Source organism: Penicillium vulpinum (genome assembly GCF_028829585.1).
Source record: "Penicillium vulpinum strain IBT 29486 chromosome Unknown utg000001l_segment0_segment0, whole genome shotgun sequence".
Classification (NCBI taxonomy): Eukaryota; Fungi; Ascomycota; class Eurotiomycetes; order Eurotiales; family Aspergillaceae; genus Penicillium; species Penicillium vulpinum.
In genome coordinates this window covers 8103896-8126489 of record NW_026643241.1, presented here as the reverse complement: position 1 = coordinate 8126489, position 22594 = coordinate 8103896, and the positions used below count along the sequence as shown (strand labels likewise).

Below are 22594 nucleotides of genomic sequence, written 5' to 3'. Positions count from 1 at the left end.
GGCTATTACTTCAAGTCTTGAGTGGTTCAACTAAGAGAAGCGAGGAGAAGGAGCCTACTTGTCGGGGTGGGTGGGAAACCCATGACACAAAAATAACTTCGTTCTTACTTGAAAGACTGAGAAACATATTGGCGGGAGAGTCTGAGCAGGCACAATAGAAAGATTCATAGAAGATGGTTTGTGAAGATTATACACTCTTATACATAACTTCTACAGCTCAATCCACAGAAGTTGCAAAGAGCAGAAAGGCAAAGGATCCCGTTAATAAAGTACGATAGACTCTATCTAGTAAATAAACTGAGCGAGAAGGGAGCCTGAACTACGAGGCAAAGTTTGAGGTAGAGCAAACAACCGGGGACTATACGGACTAAAGGGAAAAGCAGGAAGAGAAAATACTTTTGAATTGCTAGTGGGACCGTGTTGACCATGGAGAGTCTGACCAGGGCCGTGTCAGAACTAAGTCGTGAACATCTAATATCAAAGCAGTTGTTCATTTCTTCGAATCGAGTCCGAACCCAGCCGCCATATTTTCCCACACATTCTGAAGTTCCTGGATACTGTTGTCCAAGGTGGAGAGCCGCGCGATTTGGTTATCGAGGACTGCACGCTGGAGGATGATATCATTTTCTGCAAGGCTGCGTTGTAAGCTCATGTTCCTGATAACTTGTTGCAGCGCTACCAATGTGTCTCGTCGGTGTTCGGCTCGCTTCGAAGTGTTGGGACCGACCGGCCCAAGAGCTGCAGTGGTCTTTGGATCACTAGCGACTGAATCGCGAGATAAACACATTGCTGTACGAAAGTTAGCCATGTTTTGAACTCATGGGAATTGAAACTCCCAGAGATCGCACTAGGAGGATGAGGATGAAGAGGGTGAGTAGTACCTGGTAGATTCGATAGGGTGAGGCGAAAGAAATAGAAGTAAAGTTTGGCTGTAAGAAGATTAGGTTGAAGAATGGTGAAGTGAGATATGATCTGAGAGAAATATGAAGAAGACAGGAGTGGCAAGAGAAGAAATAGGGATATGGATTGCTTGGGGTGTTTGTGCATAGAGTAATTTAGAAGGAATGACTAGATTTATCTGCTACGAAGAACAATAATGCACTTTCCAGCCAGCGGTTGAAGCGACAAGTTAACGCTTAGGAATTTAGAAGGGAATTTTGAGCTAACCATAATTATCTGAAATTTATTAGGTTGCTAGATAACTAGCTTCTTGACGGTAGATGGGTAGAATGAAAACGATGGATGTTATTATTGATGATCTTCTAATGCCGTCTGCTAGTTCCAAGCAAATCCTTAATACCAATGCGTAACTCCTCTAGCATGAGAATCTTGTCGAGCAAGATTACTATATGCATTCCTATCTGTTTTATGAAAGTGAAGAGCCCAGCTCCCCCGTATCCTCGCAATTGAAGCAGCGAGTCATACGACTCGTAGTTTGGGAAGAGATTTTGGCACTCGGGTACGGCTCATGTACACGAAAAATCCAAAGATCCACGGCTGGCTAGCACGGCTGGCGGCATCTCGACTTTTGTACTTAGTCTACAAGAACAGTTAGCCTGTCACACTTTGGTTTACACATAATCTTTATTAATCTTGAGCCAACCTTGATAGACGAGCTTGGACAATGGGAGCTAGTTTGCAACTGATTTGGATTTGAGCATGCTGAAGGAAGTCATCCGCACTTCCCCATATCATCTCTAGTGGAGGACTACCGAGGTCACATCGACCTCTATAAACTGTTCGTTTAGAACATGCTGTCCAGTGTCTCACATATTTATCAGATCACTCAAGTCAAAGTTTAGGCGGTTTAACACACATGTTCGCACACATGTCTCAGCCCACTTCCCTGAAGATTTAAATCTTCGAGAACAGTATGCATTATGTCCTCATCAGCTGGGAATTAAACAACTAGACTAGCTGATATTAGCCACAGGATGCTTAACGATATGAGAGATTTGATCGCTAGATATAGTAATATATCTAAATAGCCTCTGATTGCCTAGGTAACTTGTGCTGTCACAGTGATATCTGGAATTCCAAGGTTGGTTTCTCGTCCACAATTTCATAATCTTTCCTCATGATGGCAACTTATTTATAACAAACATCTACGAAATTGTTACTATTTTTATCTAACTCTTGGCGCATTTATGGATGTGCAGCACATAAAATTGAAGTGTTTGCATCGCTCTCATTGGCTAATACAACTTGATTCTGCGTATTCGTCGATGGATGTATTTTTTGGATAAAATTCCAGCCCAACTATATATGTGGATACTGCAGACATTGGTCTATTCACATCCCACAAATACATAAGCTTGTATCGGAATGAATGTCAACAAACCACCGAAATGAATATGAATACTCCGCAGTGGGTAAGGATCTGCCGTGTCTCGGATATAACTGAAGTCATCCCAAGTGGACACACAAGCGACGAAATATGTCACTGGGGACTTAATTCTCATTGGGTAATATTACCTACTGTGTTATTACTAACTTCTCGAAGCATCGTGTGGTTAAAAAACCGAGAAGGGGGAAATTACAATAAAGAACTGATAAAATTATTTAAGATCACTAGAAGTTGCATAAGGACGGCGGTGAGGAGCTGCTAAGGTCAACATTCTTCAGTCATCTATCCACATCCCAGATATTTATATAATGGATATTAATTGGCCTGTGGTCGCATTCATTGATATCCCTAATCCTTTCAACGTTAAAAAGGTTTCGAGGCTGAATGACTAAATTTCTGCCTGGCGATACTACCCAATGAGAATTAAGCCTGGCATACTTCGTCGTACTTTGTACATGGCCCTACGTACTCCGTACCTAGCTCTGAGGTCCGGGCCCCGGCCAACGGCCCCGCTTATCTAACGCGTGGCCTGCCTCCAAGATAGCAAATTTTGTTGAAGGTAGATCGCATGCTTTTTTTTATCACTTCTCATTGTGCATTGCGTTGATTTGAATTCATCCTTACTTTCAGGGTTTGCGTTCTTCAATTATTCGACCTGGCGTGATTCTTGTTTTGTCGTTGCTTGGCGAAAACTACACCTTATCTATCAATTAGACACGTCATTTTTCGACATGAGCGACGCTTATTCTCAAAATGACCCTGGTCGCTTTCAATCGACTCATCTATCGAAAAACCAGCAACCAACCGCCAGTGCATACCAACCTGCTCACGAAGCGTGGGGTGAAGATGGTACAGATGAATACTCTAGATGGGACCCGCGAGGATGGTCCTTGAAGAGCAAGATTTTCCTAGCACTTGGTGTTGTCGTGGTGATTGTGGCAGTGATTGTCGGTGCTGTTCTAGGAGTGAGAGCAAATCAGTACCCTGATTACTCGAAACTGGAGTACAGCTTGAAAGACAATTATTCGGGATCGTCCTTTTTCGACAACTTTGAATATTTCACTGGTGCCGACCCAACCCATGGATTTGTCCAGTACGATTTCTATATCTCAAATCTCACCAAAAAGCCAAACTAACGTGTAATTCAGGTACATCGACCGGGCTGCATCTGCATGGCTGAATTTAACTTCCGCCACAGACACTTCTGCAGTGCTCAAGGTGGACACGACATACAAAGGATCGGAAGCTGCAAATGGGCGTCAATCTGTGCGAGTAACATCTAACAAGACGTACTCTGAAGGACTTTTCATCTTTGATGTCATTCACACCCCGTACGGCTGTGGTACATGGCCAGCCCTGTGGCTGACAGACCCCAACAACTGGCCTGAGTATGGAGAAATTGATATCGTGGAAGCCACCAATGCCGGAACCTTTGGAACCCAATCCACGCTTCACACATCGAAAGGCTGCACCATGGGTGTCAAGCGGAAAGAAAGTGGCTCTGTCGCCAACGACAACTGTTACTACGAGGCGAATGAGTATTCAGGTTGTGGTGTGATAGGCACTGAGAGTACTTATGGCCCTGAATTCAACAAGAATGGAGGCGGAGTAAGTGACGATGTCTCTCACTGTTCATAGTTCTTTCATGGAAACCCACTTACTAACTACCAACCCCTGCAGGTTTACGCGATGGAACTCCGTGATGCCGGCATTCGCGTATGGCAGTGGGTTCGCTCCAAAATTCCGGCCGATGTCACGTCGGGAAGTCCCGACCCATCCACCTGGGGCCAAGCATTCGCAGACTTCCCCAGCACCGATTGTGATATCGGTTCTCATTTCAAAAACCAAAGCATCATCATCAATATCTCTTTGTGCGGTGACTGGGCGGGAGCGAAGAAGTACTATACGACCCAAAGTAGCTGTCCTGGAACCTGCAAGGACTTTGTGCGGGACAATGCGACTAGTTTCGACACTGCATACTGGGAGTTCGGCAGCTTCAAGGTCTATCAGGCCTCGTGATTCCCTGAGTTGTCAACTACACTTCTCCTTTTAATGTGTTCCTGGATTGATGCATTCGAAGTTTTGATCATTGCCGAGGCGTTTGGTTTGTGAGTTTTATTCATCAAGGGCGAAATTTTAGTGGCAGGCGGTGCAATCATGGAGACTTGCATGTTGTTACATAGACGATGGACATGAAATCCCATTCTATGGATGTATTTTGATGCTTTGTAATAGTAGGATATTCGATTACAAGGCCACCGTTCTATAACGTCTTCTATGCCTTTGGAAACCCTAGAGGTCCACAAGTTGATTGGGTGACTATTGGACCTTGCCTCTCGAGTCAACAGGCCATATTTCCTCAATGACTCCCCCTCGATAGGCGTAGTAGAAATCATGCAAGTTCACTGTAGGGTCAATGTGACTTGGTACCATCTCAACGCGATCTCCAACCGAAAGTGGTGGGGTACCCTCCTCCCAACTGAGTGAGCCATGCTCATCGCCGAGAACACCATAAGTGTAGCTCGGGTCCTTGCACTCTGCCAAACCGCTGTCTGTCGTCAAGGATTTCAATCCGCTGTCGATTGTAACCGATCGAGGACCTTGTTTGCTTAGAACAGTTGACAAAACTGTTAGACTGTTGGAGTAGAATGTGCCAACCGCATTTCGGTAATCCGTATCCATGAAAATAAACGATCCAGGCTGTAGCTCGGTGACACCAGGTACTGTGGCGCAGAACTCAGCCGTTCCAGTTCCTCCTGTAGTGACCACCTCGATGTTGAAGCCCGCGTTCCCTAAAACTTTCGCAGTGTTTGTGAGAATCTCCATAGACTGTAGGCATTGGCTCTTGCGATCTTCCTTATCATGCAAATGTTGCAAATGACCCTCGTAGCCGTGCAGCCCAATCAGTTTCAAATGCTTCAGACTCTGCACATGTTGTGCTAGGCTCATGGCTGGTTCGCCTGGCAGGACACCGGTGCGATGAAGGCCAACATCGAGGTCAATCAAGACCGAGATTGGTTCGTCGATACCGGCTTCCGCCAAAGCCTCGTCAATAGCTGTTGCGCCAGCTTCGCTATCGACAACTATCCTGATCTTGCGGTGTTTGCGGTACAGTTCCACCAGCCTTTGGACTTTTGCAGGGCCGATGATTTCACAGGTAATAAACAGGTCGTCGAATCCGGCTGCGGCAATGACTTCAGCCTCGCTCACTTTGGCTACACAGCCTCCCTTTGCGCCCGCTCTGACCATCTTATCGGCCAGGATCGCGCTCTTTGTTGTTTTCAGATGGGGGCGGATGTCGAGACCAGTTGGCAACAGCTTATCCATCAACTTCTTGATGTTGGCCTCGACGAGATCAAGATCTGCGATCATGGATGGTGTATCGAGGGTATCGAGCCTGTCACCGACTTTGGGGGAATACATTTTGAATTTGAACTCGCTGATCTGAATGAGGCTCAAAGCTAGTTAGGTGCTGGTGATGGTCCTGAGTTTGAATCTAGAGAGACTGCGTAGGAGGCAAGGGGTATCACAATTTATAAGTTGAGGAACGGGCGCAAGGGATGAAGATGTGCCCCCGCGCTTCATAATGTACCCCCCGCACTAAAGATTAATGTTACGATAAGGCGGTGGGGGGGTATATCACCTAGGCATACGACCCTCATTTGGGTGCGGGGTATGATGTTGCATTTTCAAAACAAGTAGAATTTTTCCACAGCGCAATCTTCTGCTATGAAGCATGCTGCTTGAATCCGACCTAGTAGATGCACATAGGTAATACCAGGGATCTTTGGCATACATTCGCCATCTACTATTTTCCGTAACTCAAGCCTTAGCTTCTCTGATTCACACCCTAAATTTTGTATAGATTACAAAAGGATTTGGTGAGTATGCAGAACTTGAGCAATCTAAATATGCAATTTATTTGTGATATCAGAAAAGAGTTTCATATGTTTTTCATGATGTCTTTCTGTCTCAACCATTCTTTTGGATATTCTCCTTCTTGGGTAAAATCTATAGATACTACATTCCAAGGTTTATGCTTGTAAACTGCTACCATGCCATGAACCAGCAGAACGACAGGAAAAATGGCTTGTGTCTGTGAAGAAGATCAGGAATGCAAAATGGATCAATGGCCAGAGCTACTACCTGGCCTCGGGCAGTTGATCCTTCCATTGATCCGTCAGTGAAACTGATAACTGAACTTTGCTATATTAGCATGTTTTCTTTAGTTCCTAGTAATATCACTTCAGTGGATATAGTGAAAGATATGAATTGCAATCATACGTAGTCTTGCAGTTCAACAATTAATTGTGCAACTAAACTAAAGACCTGACCTTGTAAAGCAAAATACATAGCCAAGAAATAGTTCAAATCCTATCAATTGGTAAAACGTATGCCAGCATGAAATTTACTCCAACCATAATAAAGATATTCACAGTCAGCATAACAGTCTTCATCCTCGTTTTATTCATCACTTGTCTCGCCTTCGGATGCAATTGAGAACGAGTGCTCAAAATTCTCTCCAAACTGCTTATTTGCCTTGCAAGCAAAACAAATTTCCTTCCCAACCATAGGCACGATTCAAACGACGACCCATGCGCCGCGCAATTCGGAAAGGAATCTTCGAAATCGGATGCGGCTCGTGGAACTGAATACCACGATCAAGTTTACGACCCGATGGCGTGAATTGCCAGACTGAACCATACAGCTTTTCAGATGCAAACCCTAGGCTCTCCATAGCATGTAAAAACTCAATCCATGGTACTTCGCCTGGTTGGGCAGTGCGAGAAGGCTGGGAAAGCAATGTCCTAAATACCTTGAGCGCGCGCTTGTTGACGTGGAATGTGGGTTTGGCTTCCGCCTCAAGACTAAGCCCGGACAAATCTGGTGGATTGTATGGTGAAGCTGAGGATGTCTTGCTAGCACCGCGTGTTTTAGGCTTAGATTTCTTTGCTAGTTGTTTTGATGGACTAATGGTCTGTTCAGTGTGCTGTTGCAGCTCATAATAGGTCTCGGATAGTGGGCGGGTATCATCCTTGAGGTTGGGTTGTTGACTTGAGTTGGAATGGCTCTTTGAGGGTTCCACCCAATTTGGGGTGCGGTGTAAAACTCGATTTGATTTGAGAAACTTTATCAGCACCTCTGGCAGTAGGTCCTTCTCACCCAAAGTAACTTTATCAACTTTGTGCCAGAATTCATCTAGGGCATGCTCGGATGCCTGGAGAATGGCCGTTGTCTCGCGAGTCCGTCGTTTGTCGATTGGATACCGAAATTTATGATCTGAGGGATCTCCCAGGATTGCCAAAGAAGCTTCTAGCATGCTATCATTGAGGAAAGGTACAAAAAGCATGCGTTTCTGATGTTCGTATTGTAAGTCATGATAGCAGTTATTGGCCTCGTCACAGAAAGTGGAAGCCCAGGGCTGGAAACAATTCAGTTGATTCTGGCATTGCACCAAAACAGAAAGGTCGGATAACAAGGAGCTAACACGCGGGGTGAATAGATCGCGTGACTCACGGTCGTTTTGTGTTGTTCGCTCGAGTTCGTCAAGGAGCCTGTTGAGTCGGCCAGTGGCCGCGTCAGGAACCATTATATTATCGAGGATGCACCTGACACGATAGGAACTTTTGGTCATAGGCCTCTCGCTTGTCGAAAAGCTTGGAATGTCGGGATTGCTGCCCTCTGGCATCCGACGGAACCAACCACGAAGTGGGGGGAGGATGGAATGCTGCGCTTGAGCTCCCTGATTGGGTCCATGACATGCTGCTTGATATTGTGGTCCAGAACCAGAAAAGCTCTCAGTAGCTCTGATGGTAGTTGGATCTCGGGTTTGAGATCCCCCGCGTGCTTGTGAAGTAAGTCTCGTAGATGGGCAATTCGCGAGTACATTTCATCCCAATAGGTTAGTAACATGTACGCTTCCATAACCAGTTGCTGTAGAATGCGGTCCCAAATGGCCCGGAACGAGGGCCCCTTCATGTAAGAATGCTTTTCGCCATTGAAGTCAATGATTGACTCTGGACGGTGCTCCCAGATATCCAGGGCAGCATCAGCGAAGTAACCTGGGTCTTCACGAAGTCCCCAGATGTGATCTTCAGCTGCCGCTAATTTTGCCCCCATGATCCCCAACAGACGGTCAATATTTATCTGGCTAGGTACACGGTACCGCGCCTCAGCGACTGTTGCAGCTAGAGAGTTGACACCGGGCTCAGAAGTCGACAATACGGGTGGTTCTGGTTGAATTGGGACGTCAGTCAAGGTGTTCTGGAGCGTATCTGGGGACATGAGCGCCTCAGCAGGGATTTCCATGATCGAAAAGCAACAAACGAGTAGGAACCGTAGAATACGAACTTGTATTTCCATCACGCAGAGCCCTCACCGGGGGATAAACCGCGTCCAGAGATAAACCAGTGATGTGCCTCCCGGTGATTCTTCCATTCAAAGATATTACCATATTCCTTAGCATTGTCGCGGCCGGTGGACATCATCGTATGTTTTTCTAGGGAAATCAAGGAGATTTTACCATTCAAATATCCCACTTCGTAGGAGTCGTTATCGGAGCCCACAAAAAGCGAGGGCGGATTGCGACCTCGGGCATTGAGGAGGATGAGGAAGAGTTTCGGTGTCGTCAAATCTTCCAAATTGATATCAGGCCATTTATACGCTTCCTTACTTGGCTCGGGGTAATTATCCTGGAGCTCTGGTTGAAGGTCTGGCGCATGCTGCGCACTCATTTCTGGCCATGCCTGCAGTAAAATCCGTCGTCGTTTGTTTCGAGTTTTCTTCAGCCATTTCTTTTGAATAATCCCTTCGTAACAATCTAGGATCATGCGAAGACATGTGTGATGCTCAAATATCTCATGTGCAAGCCGGGTGCGCTTGTGGCGAGCTTTATCAGCCGTGGATGATGAGGTAAATTGTGATACATCGTGGGACGTTGAGTCAGATTGCATTTCACACACCGCTTCCACTAGGTTGGGCGAGATTTAGAGACGTAAAGAAAAGGAGCCCCGTTTACACCTCTTATTCAAGATTTGAACCAAACCAAGGCAATACAAAGTGTTGGAAGTAAAGGCAGCAAACGGAATACCAAGTAGGTTTAGCGAAAAGATCTTTGTTTCATGACAGGCAAACGAAGGCAGTATCAGATTGAGTATATACATATGGATGTAGCAAGTTGAACAAATTTCCAGGCCATGACTCCTGTTTGTCACACATTGAGCACGTCGCTGGCGCAATTTCAAATACCCACGCGATATCTAGTTCATCCCCAATGAGGTTGGCAATGGAAATCATTCACTGAAAATTTATGGAGGGCCATTCGTTTGATCATTTTCATCAAACTTCCATCCTTCAAGGGCTCTGGCATCTGGTGAACTTGCTAGCCCTATCATTCTGGCCCTCATTTATGGCAGAACGAGCCTTTCTCGTCACTCCCTAGCTTTAGTTGAACAAGATTCATCTCAACCTTATTAACAAGATAATATCCATCCATGGATTAGTATGGGAGTGGCTAGGTAGGTACGGAGAAGAAAGTCCTCGTGATAAGGAAAGGGGTTATGGGAAAACAAAAGGGGCATCTTTACCCTCAGGCTGCCACGCCGCCCAAACCCCTTCAAATAAACGGACCCTGGACTGTATTAACAATTTTCTAATTTAAGAAGAAAAAAAGCTTTTATCAGGTCATCAAATGGCTATGATACCGTTTACAAGAGTTGCCTGGTCTTCTACCGTCTTCATTGTGATTCAACAAGCCAATGGCTTAAGTGCCGGCGGATCAAACTCAGTAGCGTTGACTACAGAAGTCAGCCTAAATCCCTCGTTAATCACTACTGGAATCATTACATACCTATCGATATCATGATGAATCCAAATTCATCAGCTTCTTCCAACCAACGTTCCGCTCGCGAATCCATCACGACGCCTGGTTTGATCTTACCAAATTCAGCTTGCAGATACCCCCGACCGCTCCACCGCGACAGCCAATGGATATAACGAGTGTTCCATTCTTGCTCTGTCTGTGCCTGCCAAAGCACCTTTGCCGCTGGCGCAGGCATGAATCCGAGGTCCCTACAGTCAAAACAAGGGACCTTATGCAACACCGAGTATGCCCAGTGGAGAAGATATAAGGCAAGTACCGCACGACGCTTCGATGTTACGTGTACCCAGGCTTCCCATGAGGGTCTCATTTGTGTCCTTTCTTCCTGAAGGAATAGACCTGCATGGACCACATGATAGACTAGCAGTTCCACTTTACGGAAGATGATGTTATGGTCAACTAGGGGGCGTGGTGACCTCGCTGATGGAGAGATCAGAATGATCGTATACACGACCACTGCTTGTAGGACTGCTAACAAGGTTGTCTCATCGAGTTGTTCAGACTACAATCCGAATTCGGTTCAGTCAGAACAACGAAGAACAAGAGAAGAGACTGACCTGATCTATGATACTGTCTAGTTCCTTTAGAATTGTTTTGCGCACCATGTCTTCCGCACCTTCGCATTGTCCGTGCCACATTTTGGTCAGTGTTATGCACTTTGCTAGTGGCGATGGTAGGGTTTTATTTGGTGTAATTTGGGTATAGTGGAAAATAGGAGGAAGTTGAAACTCTTCAGCGAGCATTCTTGGCCAAGTTCGAAGAACTCGGAATATAAGCTCCATGCTATGATTTGCCAGGGCAATAGAATTTGTTTCTGCTGGCGAATCCGACCGAGGACCTGGGGTGGAGATAGCTCGGATGAGCTCTAGTGGTTCGCATCCACTGCTGTTATTAAGAGATAGGAATTCCAGGCTCGTGGCGGGCTGTGGAGAACGCAAGGCAAGACTTGTGTGCTGTGTAGAATCCCAGGGACCTAGACCTGAGAAAAAGGAATCAAATAAATTAGGATCGAAGATTGATTGGAGCTCTTGTGGCTGGATCATGAGTGATGTCTGCGGTAAAGAAAGGGTCGCGGCATCATTGTTGATTAAGACCTCGGTATTCTCGACTTCCGGAGTGTCGGTTGTATCAGCGCTGGAGTATTGACAGGGTATGCTTCGCATAGAACACCGAGAGCAACTGGGGCGTTTCAAGTTGCACCTGGCTTTATCGGCGACACACTGATGGCAGGATTTGCGTCTTTGATTCTGCTGTTGAGATTTGTTACACTTGTTCTTTAGATGGCGCATAAGCGAGGATCCTGTATGGATTTTAGTTCGGGGTTCAGGTTAGCAACGATCCCGACGTACGATGGCTGAATTGGGTGGCACAGAACGGACAGTCGGCATTTTTTTCGGTGGATTTCATTTCGATTGTGGAGCTTGGTTGCTCTTGGGGCAGATGAGGTGGGCGTTGAATGAAATGAAGTTCAATTTAACTCGGAACTCCGGGCTGCTTATCGAGTGGGGTCTGGAGAATGGCATATAAGCCCGTGCACCCACGCAAGTGAAGCAAAGGTGACTTCTCAGTCAGGTTCAAGTCAACTTTCAGTGAAACAATGACAGTCAATCATATTTTCTTTTGGGCCTCCGCTGCCAAGTACACACCTCTGCGGTCATTTTATCGTGCCATCCTGCAGCCGATCGGGTATACCGAGATGATTCGTGTAAACAACGACGCTCTCATCGGCTACGGCAGTGACTATCCTTATTTCTGGCTCAAGAAACTGCCCGAAGACAAAGATCCTCTACCAACCCATATCGCGTTTGATGCCCCAAGTGAGTATACCCGGTATTGGAATTCTGAGAAATTGCTAATACAGCCAAATTAGGCCGCGAGGCTGTGGATCAATTTTACCGGCTAGCACTGTAAGTTTGAGTTTTCCATCATAATATCGCATATGACTTGCATTATTATATGGCTGCCGGCTAATTCTATCGCAGGCAACATGGTGGACGAGATAATGGAGGGCCAGGGATCAGGAAAGAAATGAGTCGACAGCCGTACTACTCAGCTTTTGTACTTGATTTGGACGGGAACAACGTGGAGGCCGTATATCTTCCAAATTAGATGCTGGTGTAATGTTTGCGCAGAGGTTGGAGGATGTATACATACCTCAAACCCAAACGAGGCACAGGATAGCATTGAGTCTACACTCTGATCTTTTTTTTTCGGCTAATTAAAAGAATTGTAACTGATGTCGATAAACAAGTGCTCAATTTTATATTTATTGTACGTCTTGTTGTATCTATAGTTAGAAATCCTCAACACAACTGATGAGACGACCTTAAGATTACTTTCTCGACCTTTCTTCAAGTCGCAAGTACTGCGACAGAAGCTGCCTCACAGTCTCCTCAAACCCAGTGAATTGCCAGCCAAACGTTTCCTCCGTCTGCCCGGCACTCAGCCTCCATCTGATTGCGGTCAAAGACCCTTCGAGCGGCAATATTTTGCTTGCCACCTCTGCTGGAAAGAATTTCCTACAGGCATCTTGGACATCCCTATCCCAGACCACACCATTCGGAGTATCTGAAGAGAGAATATACTCAGAATTTCCAGGAACCAAACCAGCGTCTACCGCATCAATATGTGCGCGCGCAACATCCACAACATGAACTGGTGTTCCAACATAGGGAAACGAGGAGTTCAGCGACGATGTCAGGGCGGGTGCAAGGACCGCTGCCCGAGTACCCTGAAGAAGACTGTCGACCGTTGCAGTTGGATCTGCGTCTAGGCGGTCGTCTGGTCCAATTACCACCGAAGGTAGAAGATTGACGAAATCGAATTTCGGGCGCGCATGGTTAACAAATGCTTTAGTTGCGACTCTTGCGAGGGCCTTGGATGCCCAGTAAGCTTCCATTGCAGTGGTAAAAGGACCAGTAACACTGGTATTTACATCATCCGCTAGATGTTGAAATAAATCATTAGGTGGCATGCAACTATAAATCGATGGAATGAAAGACAAACCTATATATAGTCGCTCGCTGTCGGGGTTGATATTCCATTCGAATGGAATTAAGGTCACGCCTATGGATGGAGTTAGCTTCTTTGATGGTCAAAATGAGAGCTGATAATTGCATACATGAAGATGTTAAGATGACGCGGTGGATTGATGTCACGCGAGTGGCAGCTTCCAAAACAGTAGTCACCATCGAGATGGCTGGCTTAACAATTCCAACATCATAATCACTGGTCTACCAAAAGCTATGTAAGCTATGAGAAACAACTGAGTGACTGCGTTGTACTACGTACCTCGATTGCTAGTGGCGATGCAAGGTGAATGATGACCGTAATGCCCTCCAGGGATTTGAAAATTGCGTCTTTCTCAAGAAAGTTTGAAATGACAACAAATTGGAGTTGTTTTTGATCTAGACTCTGTGCAATCGTCGTGCTTCTATCTTTCAGCTCATTGATATTGCGTTCGCTTCGGACGATAGCCCGAACGCGATACCCGCGTTCGAGCGCAATTGTGAGCGTCTTGAATCCAATATAGCCAGTAACACCTGTGATCTATTTTCTATATATGAGAGTTTGTTTTTCTTTTGTGGATAATACTGAAAGATTTTGCTTACCAGCAGATGCTCACAGCTAATATCATGAACTTTGTGTAACATAATGGAAAATTTGGAATTGAGGGGATTTTTGCGATAAACAAGACCATGCGGAAGTTCTATTTGGTATAAATAGTCCTAGAAATGATGTGGTAGTAGCCGATCCCCATTATGCGCTGACTGGTACTCGGAGTTCCGGGTTGCGAGGGATTCTTAAGTAGACTCCGGACTGAGAGATAGTGTCAACACAAAAATACACTTCCTCCGGGCTATATTATAGTAGTAGATCTGGTGCATTACTTCCAAAAAAATCACGAGGGTTTATTATTGAGCATAAAAATCCTACCTTTACATAAATGCCTCTGGATTTCCGATTGAAACGCATTTTCGCTTCTGCTACCAGAAGCCTGGCGGTATATAGTATTACTTGGCTCTTTGCTTCCCAACGGATGAGCATCGATATTTGAAAGCCAAATTGGAATACTAAGTGGAAAATGTATCAAACGGATAACGAAAATAATTGCTAGAGGGCATAGGGCTCTTGATAAATGATACCTTAACACAACTTTGGAAACGACGAAGTAGTACTAGCAGTTAACTATTTAGCGATAGTGCCTAACAAACAATACTGCTAGTATAAACAACCTTGAACATAAAGATACGGTTCAAATTCTATGGAAACTGGCAGACTTGCTCTATCTATATCCACTATGTACTAAAAACAGAAATCAAAGCCTGATCGGCAAGGAACAAATACCAAACACAAGAATGATCAGTAAATTCAAGTTTTCCTTTACAACAAACCACCTTCAATCTCGATCCCAGCATCTTTCAGCTGATCGACATATTCCATTCCCAAAAATGATGGTGTGACCACTCCGCCATGTCCACGAGCGTCCTTCCCCGCCCTGTCGGCACTGATCTTCTGTTCAAGCAGTACCCTTGCCCCGATACAAGTGACGAGTGCAGTAAGCTCATAGAGCGCTCCCTCTCGCACAAAAGATGCCCACACTCTAGGTTTAGCATCCCCACTCCCGCTTCCAATAGCACGGAACTCTGCGCGCTCCACTTGCCGCAGTTGTTTCACATCGGGAGCTGAATCAAGGCGCGCCGCCAGCTTTCGTATGAGCAGACGAATAAATGGAATGGATAAAAGAACGAGAAGGAACTTGGTGAGGAGATGCACAGAAACAGCGGCAATCACACCATTTGCCGGGAGATACTCTTCAAAGTGAAAGTCGGGTCCGTAGAGATCTGGTTTGCGAGAGGCACTACGGTAAACAACTTCCTGATTGCCTGGGCCGGTGAAGGACGTCGCTAAAGTACCCAGCTCTTGTGTATGTCGATAACCGAGGATACGCGTGATCCAGGGTGACATTGTCTGTTTCCGAAATGGTGCAGACAATATCGACGAGTCACCATATAGGTACCAACCGGAACCATACGTCTCGAATGTGTCAAGGACCGTGTTCAGAGAGCCCGCACTCATTGCCTTGATACTGGAAAATATGAATTAGCTAATACTCCACAGTGACCGCGTAATGACCATACTCAAGCTTTCCAGAACTAATTACCCCAGCTGTGTCGGTAGAGTATGCCTCTTGCATTTTATTTGCAATCAGCCATGCGAGGATATCCGATGGGGTTGATGTAGACAGGCCGGGGATCAACTGCCTAATGTCAGCTCTAAGCTATCCTTGATCCATGGAATGTCGTTTATACTCACTAGTGACCCGCTCTGGCGAGCAAATTCGCCATATTTTTGAATCATCTCTTGAATCCACGGAATCTCTGTAGTACTGCAAACAATAAGCTGAAAGTAATTGCTCAAAGGGTGCAGAAGAGTTCTTACAAGTCGACATAGTGGGTGCCAAGTGTGGCACATGCTGACACAATCGGACTTGAGAAACGGTGGAATGGCCCAATTCCATTGATCACCACCCTTGTTCTTTGTATCAAAGGGTTTAGGCTCGAAGGGTTTAGCTCTATGATCTCAATGTCTTTGTGGGTGTCAGGTCCGACCTGGATAATCATAATCAACGGTTGAGTCATACCTGGAGCCACTCGATCCGGGCATAGTTGCTTTAACTCATCTACCACAGCCTCTAGGCGAGATAGTGATCTCCCTGCGATGCACCATTGGGTGGTCAAAGGGTAATTCTGCGAGATAAAGTGTGCGCACAGTTTGCCGGTAAACCCAGTCGCCCCAAAAAGAACGATGTCGTACATGATTCTGGTTGGACGCATGAACAATTTGAAGATGTTCTATGTAAATATATTAATCCTCTTCTTTAAATACTAGATGGTTGCTGTGGTTGAAAGCTCTAACGCAACCGGAGTTCCGAGTTGAGTCTCAACTCCAAACGTAACCCCGGGGTTCCTCGCATAGTTTCGATTCTGGTGTTTTTAGACTTTGATTAGGGTTTTCCTCCCTTTTATAGACTCTCATAAGCCAATCGTAATATCCCGTTGAAGTATTTGTTGTTACGATGCCAAAATATCCATTCACATATGCATACTGAAGACACCAACTATCTAACCTTTCAGCCGGAAAAAATGTCTGCCACTCTGATAATGTAGACTATTTCGAAATGAAGTTGCCTGGATTACAATACCTCAAGTTTATACATATGTTACCGGAATCCTGGCCGGCCAATTTGAGATACTTGATAGATTGGAGGCAATGACAAGTGATCATAGCAGGATATTGAAATTTCACACTAGAAATCAGGAATCCTGTCGCATTTTCGAACTAGTATGTAGACCATTAGATGATATCAGGCGGAACAGTCCGTACTATGTAATTTCGGTGTTTAGTGCTAGAACCGATTCCCAATGGCGCAGACAGAGAGCCAAAATCGGCCAATAATCAAGCACACTATTGATAGTACGTTGAAAAAAATGAAAGCGATTTGAATTTGGGTTGATGAAAAGAATATACGTAGCATTTAGTAGCGCTTGAATAAATTCTGTGTGTTGGATGAAAATGGAATGCACTCGACTGAAGAGACGATAATTGGTAATTTCGCAATACAAGAGCAAAACATTAAATGGTGTATTTCGAGGATACAGTAGTGTGTGAAATCTTCAGAGTTTTGTATTGATACCAGTAATCAATACGATCATCCGAAAAATCAGACTTTGAAATTTACATGTTACGCGCAAAGCTTTTCCGCGCACCTGATTCCCACCAAGATCTGAGACATAAGAGGATGGGAGATCGGAGCAATTTCCACGAGTTGCCCACTGAGCCATACGGCATTTTCTGGCAAGAAGACTTTGTCGATGCAGAACACGAGCAACGTCTCATCTCGGTTTTTTCCAACGAGCTAGAATGGCCCGACCGCCCTGGCCGGATATCACTGCACTACGGCTACAGTTTCGATTATAAAACATTCGGGATAGACCCCGATATCCCATATAAGGAATTCCCAGAATGGCTCCAACCTCTCATCCCAACAACCGAGAGCCGACCTCCAGACCAGGTCTGTTTGCAGTACTATCCTCCAGGTGCGGGCATCCCGCCCCACGTAGATGCACACAAGCCATATGACCAGCTCTACGCGTTATCTCTCGGTGCGCCGGCAGTCATGATATTCCGCCGGGGCGAGGAGCGCATCGAGGTCGACTTGACCCCACGGAGCATGATCCAGATGAGCGGCGACTCGAGGCTGCATTGGACGCATGGTATTAGGAAGCGGAAGAATGATACCCTCCCGGATGGGACGGTGAGGCCGCGCGGGAAACGGTGGAGTATCACTTATCGGTGGCTCAGGGATGGGGAATGTGAATGTGGGAATCTGGAGTTGTGTGATACGGCGCAGCGACGGAACGGCATTGAAAAAGAGAAGAGATCTCTCAAGGCATTGGCAGAGCAGGCTGCTCTCAAGGAATCCGCTGTATAGATAGAGCCCAGGTGGTTTGATGATTTGAAAGTTTGTTGTGTAAATAATATTAGAGCGAAATATACCCAGAATTCGTGTCGAATAGGCAGATTATGGATGACACTCAGCTAGATTAAACATACTCATGAAACTACCACGTTTTTCAATCTCTCTTTTTGACTCAGAGGGATGCCAAAGATGTGTCCATGACTTGATGCAATAGGGATTGAAGAAAATTACTGGAACCTGCTAAACAGTCCTAGATGGCCCAAACGTTTCGAATGATTTCGCGCAAAAAGTCATCAAATGTGTCGAGTTTCGTTTATCCTGTCACAACTTTAGATCACCACAGCATCCATGGGACCAGATTATCAAAATCGGAAGCACTCCAAAGTGACCTCTCCCAGTCTCCATCCAGCCTCTTGATACTTTCTCGCGAATTGAATGCCCTTTCAAGATACAGTATACTTTCTTGGGATTGCCCTAGCTGTTTTAGAACTTGGGAGGTCTTGAAGCTTGCTCGTGCGAGATGTCCTATCCCCTCCACCTATGGAAGGGCTTCGGATATCTTCATGCACTGTTCAAGTAACTTCCTAGAACAACGTCAATATTTCAAAGCACTTAGGCTGCAATATTTCCACTCACTACGCTAGCTCAGAGTTTCTTGCGTCACGAAGGATCGATACCTGATAGAGCGAGTCACAGACCTTGAACCTCTCGTCTAGGGATTGCTTTCGGAATTCTAGAGCACCAAACGCTAATCGGAGTGCTTCATCACGAAGTCCTTGAGCGAACCTGATTCTGCTCAAGAGTACCATATCGCTAGACGCCATTAGCCTCAGGTTTATCAACCACATAGGCAGAGATTCCTTCACCGACTTCTAATAAAATGTTCATTTAGCATAAAAAGTGTCATATCAATTGGCTTGGTGAGCGGGGGTGACGTGAAGAGATTAAGCCCAGCAAATGAAAGGTGTCGACTAGGCGCCCCCTCTCTCAATCACATCATCACTTGATAGCCAAGCTATGGGAGAAAATATCTCCAATGCTCCGATAGATGATTATGAAAGAAACAAGCCCTGAACCGAAAATCTACCTAACAAGAAGGAAGGTGGCAATCAGGGGATTGGCAGCCTTAGGCATCAAGACAGTAAAGCACCCCAGCACCATTCTACAAATAAGGCCATGGCGTTCCAGGGCCGCTGAAGAAAACCTTTGACGAAAACCGGTGATCATGGACTTAATACATTTCGAGTAATTCCTAAGGAGGGCGTGCGTTACACCCGTAATTCGTGGAACATCGTTTGAGCAGCGACTACCTATCTGGGATGGCTCGAAGGTTTCAGCAGGCCAGTCATTGAAATATCTACCACCTCAACACTGCTTCATACATTACTAGCAACTCTTCAGTTCTACCAGATTCAGTCTCCTTGAGCTATCTTGATCATGCTAGACCTCTATGATCTGGGAATCTTTGGTGTGGTAGTGATCGTACTTGCATTCGCATCGTACACTCTGCTCCATAGCCCAAGTCGTGAGCCTCCCTCGGTATCAAGCAAGATTCCATTTTTGGGCCATCTGATCGGTCTCATCCAACATGGCCCGGTGTATTTTGGCCTGTTATGGCAAGTTACTTATCCTATTGTTTGTATTCTGAACTAACGCAACATAATCGACAGTGAAAGACACCCTCAGCACCCGATCTTCGCAGTCAACATACTTTCCTTCAAGCTCTTTGTGACATCCTCAACTACCGTCGTGCGGGCTGCTCAGAAGCACCCCACCGCCATTACATTGGAACCGTTGTTGAAATTCATGCAGAAGAGTCTATGTCAAACTTCACGTGAGAAGCTCGCCACTTTGTGTGATCAGAACGGTGGCCCAAGTCCTATTTCCAGAATTGTACATGATATGACACTCGTTCTTGCTGGGAGATCTCTTGACAGAATGAACAAGATAATGCTTCGGCAGTTACTTCCCATGATTGATGACATGGGCAATCATGAGACCATTGATCTAAACGGATGGCTTCGGCATGCAATTACCATGGCCAGTACAGATGCTACGTACGGGAATTTAAACCCATTCAAGAATAAATACATCGAAGACACATTCTGGTGAGTTTATCTGTCCTAGAATTGGCTATGATATCCCTTAAATATCAGAATAGGGAACTGGAATGCAATGTGGCATTACTTCTGGCCAACATTGTGCCATGGCTCATTGCCCCCAAGGCCTGGAAAGCACGCAAGGTTCTGTGCGCTGAATTCAAACGTTACTTCGATCTCGGAGGTCATGAAGACGCCTCGGAGCTACTAGCCATGCGGTACAGATCATTTCTTGGGGCTGGACTTACCCACGAAGAAATAGCATATTCAGAAATGCCCCTGCTTTTAGGTTTACTGGCAAATACCGTTCCTGCTGCGTTTTGGGTTCACTTTGAGCTTTTCTCTCGACCAAAGCTGTTGGAAGAGACACGGAAGGAGATAGAGCAGAATGCCCTCAAGATTGCATCCGACGGTACCCATATTATTGATATGGGGTACATCCGCGATAATTGTCCCCTTCTTCTCTCGATATACCAAGAGTCTCTACGGACGAGGACAAAAATGGTAACCATCCGGTTCGTGACACAGGATGTCGTTCTGGCGGATAAATACTTTCTAGGATCTGGAGCCATGCTCTTCATGCCGGCGAAGCAATTAGGCCGAGATAAAAATGCTTGGGGAGCTTCGGCTGACCATTTCGAAGCACGAAGATTTATGAAATCTACCGCAACATTCAAGAATGATGGCGACAAGATAAAGGATCCACGGCGTATCGGCGGGTTTATGACATTTGGTGTTTCCCCAGCGATCTGCCCCGGGCGCCACTTTTCTACAAGTGAGATACTCGCACTGGTAGCCATGATTACATTGCGATATGACATTGCTCCAGTCGATCACGTCTGGCACGAACCACCAATGAGCAGCTCGGCAACCATATCCAACATGTGTGAAATTGGGGGAAGGTTTCCTGTGGCCGTGAAAAAAAGAAAGAGATACGAAGGGAAGACGTGGGGGTTCAGGATTACTGAAGGGAGAGGACAGTTTGGGTTGGCTGTGGGTTGATTGAGACACGAACCTTGATTCACTGGACAGGGAGAATGAAGGGATGTGTTGATGGCGGGGCGTGTCAATATTAGGGGGAGGTGATCAGGAGGCTAGGGCCGCATGCTTCAAACGTCCCTAAGTATATCAGAGGGATCTTCAATATGAAAAAATACTTGTGCGGAAAGTCGCAAGGGGAATGAGTGAAATTTGTATCCATATCGTACTCAGTAGTAGGATAAATTGCCAAACAAGCCCGGGAGAAATATATCGGATATAGCCCCATGCGGTTCATAAATGTGGGCTATCTATCAAATTTGCAGAGGCTTAATGGTAATATGCTGTATATTATCCCACATAATCTCTATGTAGTTCTAGGTTTCGGTTTTACTCTAAAGTTCGGACATCTAAGTGGACAACTACACATGTACATATGTAGTCATTATATTGAGGCTATCCTATAGAGAATGCAGCTTCAACTTCGTAGATTCCAGATAAAAAGGTGGATTACCCGGCCTCACAAAAGTTTACTGCTGCATGTGGTAGACAGCCGGAAGACCCGTCACAAGAAGGAATTAAGTATACACCATTCACAAATATTCCTCGCACCTTCCTTCAAGTAACGATATATATCGATATTTAGAAGAAGGCAGCGATGACGCAACCAACAATAGCACCAGACACAAGTCCGCTAGCGGCATTGGTCGAAGCACCACCAGTGTAGACGGGGGAGGAGGTAGCAGTGGCAGCAGTCTATTCGAAGTTAGCTATGAGCTCACTGGTAAGTAGTAGAAGAGAGAAACCAACCGAGCTTCCAGTAGGTGCTGACGAAGGGATCAATGACGAGGGGCGAGCAGAAACAGGAACACGCTGGGTGCTGGTGGCAGTGGAGACAGTGGAGACGACAGCAGGAGCAGTAGAGGAGGTCACGGCACCAGTGGTCACATCGGAGGTGGCGCTCTCAACTGCAGACTCGGTAGAGGTAGTACTAACAGATGTAGCGGAAGAGGCTTCCTCAGAGGCAGAAGAAACTTCAGCGGTGGTGGAAGCTGCCTTAGTGGTGGTAGAAGAAGCCGCTGCAGTGGTGGTGGAAGTCACTTCGACCGGGGTGGCATCCAACCCACAGCCCTCAGCAGACGTGGTCACGGAAGATCCGTAGTACTTCCAGATGTCGAACTCAAGAGCACAGTTCAAGCAATCGGTTAGGGTGGACTGGAAATCGCTGGCATCACAGTATCCATCGGTACGGCCGGCGGTGATGATGGCACCTGATCTGTTAGTTTGAGTTCTGGTTGCAGGATTATAGGATATGGAACATACCGCAGCTAGCGTGGCACTCGTACGCAGGAGTTCCGGGTTCCTGGCGCTTGTGCAGGGGGACAAATTCCGGGAACTCGAAGGCGCTGACACTGATAACAGCGCAGGCAAAAGCAGCAACGTTGGCGAAATGCATGATGGTATTAGGGGATGATTAAACGAGGGACAAGTTTGGGTTTTTTGCAATTGGAAAGATTGTAAAGACTGGCGATATAGATACCAAAGTGATGGCAGTTCAGCCTCTACTTATTCCCCCGTGGGATCTTCGGAGAAACTTTGTCTTGGCTGAATGCTCATTTCGGAGTAAACGCTATCTACAGTGGCACGAGGCCTTCGGAAACTGGTAATTTTTCGGCTGAGATTACCCATTTTAGCCATGTCTCAGTTGAACTCTGGGTTTTATGCGGACTAGTGGAAGCGAACCAACTAAAAGTGACAAAACTGAGCTTGGAAGACCCACCTATCTTATCTGATTGATCTAATCTGAT

General features: G+C 45.9%; 13 protein-coding genes across 13 annotated transcripts; 4 read left to right on the top strand and 9 right to left on the bottom strand.

The window, feature by feature from the left end:
• Positions 1–490: 490 nt before the first annotated feature.
• N7479_002912 (uncharacterized protein) lies at positions 491–808 on the bottom strand (the record flags this gene model as incomplete). Its single annotated transcript, XM_057250609.1, has 1 exon — positions 491–808. One exon carries the CDS (start codon positions 806–808, stop codon positions 491–493), a length of 318 nt encoding a protein of 105 aa, XP_057115041.1.
• Positions 809–3078: 2270 nt separating this feature from the next.
• Positions 3079–4366, top strand: N7479_002911 (glycoside hydrolase family 16 protein; the record flags this gene model as incomplete). Its single annotated transcript, XM_057250608.1, has 3 exons — positions 3079–3440; positions 3496–3955; positions 4028–4366. 3 exons carry the CDS (start codon positions 3079–3081, stop codon positions 4364–4366), a joined length of 1161 nt encoding a protein of 386 aa, XP_057115040.1.
• Positions 4367–4666: 300 nt separating this feature from the next.
• On the bottom strand, positions 4667–5770 carry N7479_002910 (DSD1 family PLP-dependent enzyme; the record flags this gene model as incomplete). Its single annotated transcript, XM_057250607.1, has 1 exon — positions 4667–5770. One exon carries the CDS (start codon positions 5768–5770, stop codon positions 4667–4669), a length of 1104 nt encoding a protein of 367 aa, XP_057115039.1.
• A 1108-nt stretch (positions 5771–6878) lies between these two features.
• On the bottom strand, positions 6879–7937 carry N7479_002909 (uncharacterized protein; the record flags this gene model as incomplete). The annotated part of the gene is made up of 1 exon (XM_057250606.1): positions 6879–7937. The coding sequence occupies one exon, from the start codon at positions 7935–7937 to the stop codon at positions 6879–6881; it is 1059 nt and encodes a 352-aa protein (XP_057115038.1).
• A 41-nt stretch (positions 7938–7978) lies between these two features.
• N7479_002908 (uncharacterized protein) lies at positions 7979–8656 on the bottom strand (the record flags this gene model as incomplete). Its single annotated transcript, XM_057250605.1, has 1 exon — positions 7979–8656. One exon carries the CDS (start codon positions 8654–8656, stop codon positions 7979–7981), a length of 678 nt encoding a protein of 225 aa, XP_057115037.1.
• Positions 8657–8709: 53 nt separating this feature from the next.
• N7479_002907 (uncharacterized protein) lies at positions 8710–9177 on the bottom strand (the record flags this gene model as incomplete). Its single annotated transcript, XM_057250604.1, has 1 exon — positions 8710–9177. One exon carries the CDS (start codon positions 9175–9177, stop codon positions 8710–8712), a length of 468 nt encoding a protein of 155 aa, XP_057115036.1.
• Positions 9178–10093: 916 nt separating this feature from the next.
• Positions 10094–11633, bottom strand: N7479_002906 (Zn(II)2Cys6 transcription factor domain-containing protein; the record flags this gene model as incomplete). The annotated part of the gene is given in 4 exon segments (XM_057250603.1): positions 10094–10179; positions 10197–10728; positions 10784–11526; positions 11576–11633. 4 exon segments carry the CDS (start codon positions 11631–11633, stop codon positions 10094–10096), a joined length of 1419 nt encoding a protein of 472 aa, XP_057115035.1.
• A 190-nt stretch (positions 11634–11823) lies between these two features.
• On the top strand, positions 11824–12335 carry N7479_002905 (VOC family protein; the record flags this gene model as incomplete). The annotated part of the gene is made up of 3 exons (XM_057250602.1): positions 11824–12043; positions 12097–12133; positions 12209–12335. The coding sequence occupies 3 exons, from the start codon at positions 11824–11826 to the stop codon at positions 12333–12335; spliced, it is 384 nt and encodes a 127-aa protein (XP_057115034.1).
• A 223-nt stretch (positions 12336–12558) lies between these two features.
• Positions 12559–13879, bottom strand: N7479_002904 (uncharacterized protein; the record flags this gene model as incomplete). The annotated part of the gene is made up of 5 exons (XM_057250601.1): positions 12559–13169; positions 13233–13292; positions 13348–13459; positions 13518–13775; positions 13838–13879. The coding sequence occupies 5 exons, from the start codon at positions 13877–13879 to the stop codon at positions 12559–12561; spliced, it is 1083 nt and encodes a 360-aa protein (XP_057115033.1).
• A 730-nt stretch (positions 13880–14609) lies between these two features.
• Positions 14610–15305, bottom strand: N7479_002903 (Saccharopine dehydrogenase / Homospermidine synthase; the record flags this gene model as incomplete). Its single annotated transcript, XM_057250600.1, has 1 exon — positions 14610–15305. The coding sequence occupies one exon, from the start codon at positions 15303–15305 to the stop codon at positions 14610–14612; it is 696 nt and encodes a 231-aa protein (XP_057115032.1).
• A 1663-nt stretch (positions 15306–16968) lies between these two features.
• Positions 16969–17721, top strand: N7479_002902 (Oxoglutarate/iron-dependent dioxygenase; the record flags this gene model as incomplete). Its single annotated transcript, XM_057250599.1, has 1 exon — positions 16969–17721. The coding sequence occupies one exon, from the start codon at positions 16969–16971 to the stop codon at positions 17719–17721; it is 753 nt and encodes a 250-aa protein (XP_057115031.1).
• A 1425-nt stretch (positions 17722–19146) lies between these two features.
• N7479_002901 (cytochrome P450) lies at positions 19147–20810 on the top strand (the record flags this gene model as incomplete). Its single annotated transcript, XM_057250598.1, has 3 exons — positions 19147–19307; positions 19380–19817; positions 19871–20810. 3 exons carry the CDS (start codon positions 19147–19149, stop codon positions 20808–20810), a joined length of 1539 nt encoding a protein of 512 aa, XP_057115030.1.
• Positions 20811–21428: 618 nt separating this feature from the next.
• N7479_002900 (uncharacterized protein) lies at positions 21429–22242 on the bottom strand (the record flags this gene model as incomplete). The annotated part of the gene is made up of 3 exons (XM_057250597.1): positions 21429–21542; positions 21597–22057; positions 22110–22242. The coding sequence occupies 3 exons, from the start codon at positions 22240–22242 to the stop codon at positions 21429–21431; spliced, it is 708 nt and encodes a 235-aa protein (XP_057115029.1).
• Between the last annotated feature and the right edge of the window lie 352 nt (positions 22243–22594).